The 1,204-nt window shown below is 47.8% G+C and overlaps 1 gene segment (V, D, J or C); it reads left to right on the forward strand.

Annotated features, from left to right (window-relative positions):
- Positions 1 to 481, forward strand: LOC121164960. The segment is given in 2 exon segments: positions 1 to 55; positions 177 to 481. Coding segments are annotated over 2 exon segments (360 nt in total).
- Positions 482 to 1,204: the final 723 nt, after the last annotated feature.

The following is a 1,204-nucleotide window of genomic DNA, read 5'->3' on the forward strand; positions in this document are numbered from 1 at the left end:
ATGGACATGAGGGCCCCTGCTCAGCTCTTGGGGCTGCTGCTGCTCTGGCTCCCAGGTGAGGAAGGACATAAAACATTTATTCAGCCAGTGTGGTCTGTGTTGCTTGGATTTTCAGAGAACTGTTCTTACAACATGATCAACAGACTGAACATTTGCTTTTATGTTTTTTATCTTAGGTGCCAGATGTGACGTCCAGAAGACCCAGTCTCCATCCCTGGTGTCTGCAGCGGTGGGAGACACAGTCACCATGAATTGCCAGGTGGATGAGAGCATTTACAAAGCTTTAGCCTGGTATCAGCAGAAGCCAGGGCAATCTCCGAAGCTCCTGATCTATGGTGCATCCTATTTACAATCTGGGGTCCCATCGAGGTTCAAGGGCAGTGGGACTGGGACTGAGTACACCTTTACCATCAGTGGTGTGCAGCCTGAAGATGCTGCCACTTGTTACTGTCAACAAAATTATGATGACCTTCCACAATGATACAAACTCAAACATAAACCCCCAGGAGAGCTCAAGCTGAAGCTCAGCTGCCCCAGCTGCTCCTCCTGGGTCCTTCCTCTGCTGAGAGTGATACTTACATGCAGCTGGATCGTGAAGATCACTGGAAGGTTGTGTTCGAGGGTTCAGAGAAATCCTCTGAATTTTTACTCTCTTTTCCTCCTCTTCATCAGCTTCAACAGAATCTCCTGATTTGACAGTGGACATAGTAAGCCCACCAGGATATTCTAGGTCATGGCAACACTAAGGATCTATGCAGCCAATCAAAAATGTGGACATTCTAAGAATGCAAAGTGTAATCCTGGAGTTGGTAGTCAGAAAAGCAGGTGCCACAGATGAAGACTGTAGGATAGGTTCCTAGAAGCCAAGGCCACCTGGCATTATGAAGGTAGGGTCCTCTACCCTGTGGTCCTCACACCTCCATAGAATATCCACATGCTATTTGTTGATGTCCTGGTTTGCCTATACACTTTGCTGGTGATTCCCAAGCCGCCACCTCGCTTCCTTGTTCTCCCTACAGGTGTCAGTAGAGAGAACTGTAGCGAGAACTGGGTTTTCTTCCCCACTGACTTCAACATCTCCTAGGTGAATGACTCTACAGGAAACCTCAGAGATGGTTTTCTGATGTCCATAACAGGGCTGTGACAATGAGGAGCTTATAGGTGACAACCCAGGATGGTCACTTTTCCCCAACACCATGAATCT

This window comes from Ochotona curzoniae, unplaced genomic scaffold (genome assembly GCF_017591425.1).
Source record: "Ochotona curzoniae isolate NIBS_2020 unplaced genomic scaffold, NIBS_Ocur_1.0 contig_883, whole genome shotgun sequence".
NCBI lineage: Eukaryota > Metazoa > Chordata > Mammalia > Lagomorpha > Ochotonidae > Ochotona > Ochotona curzoniae.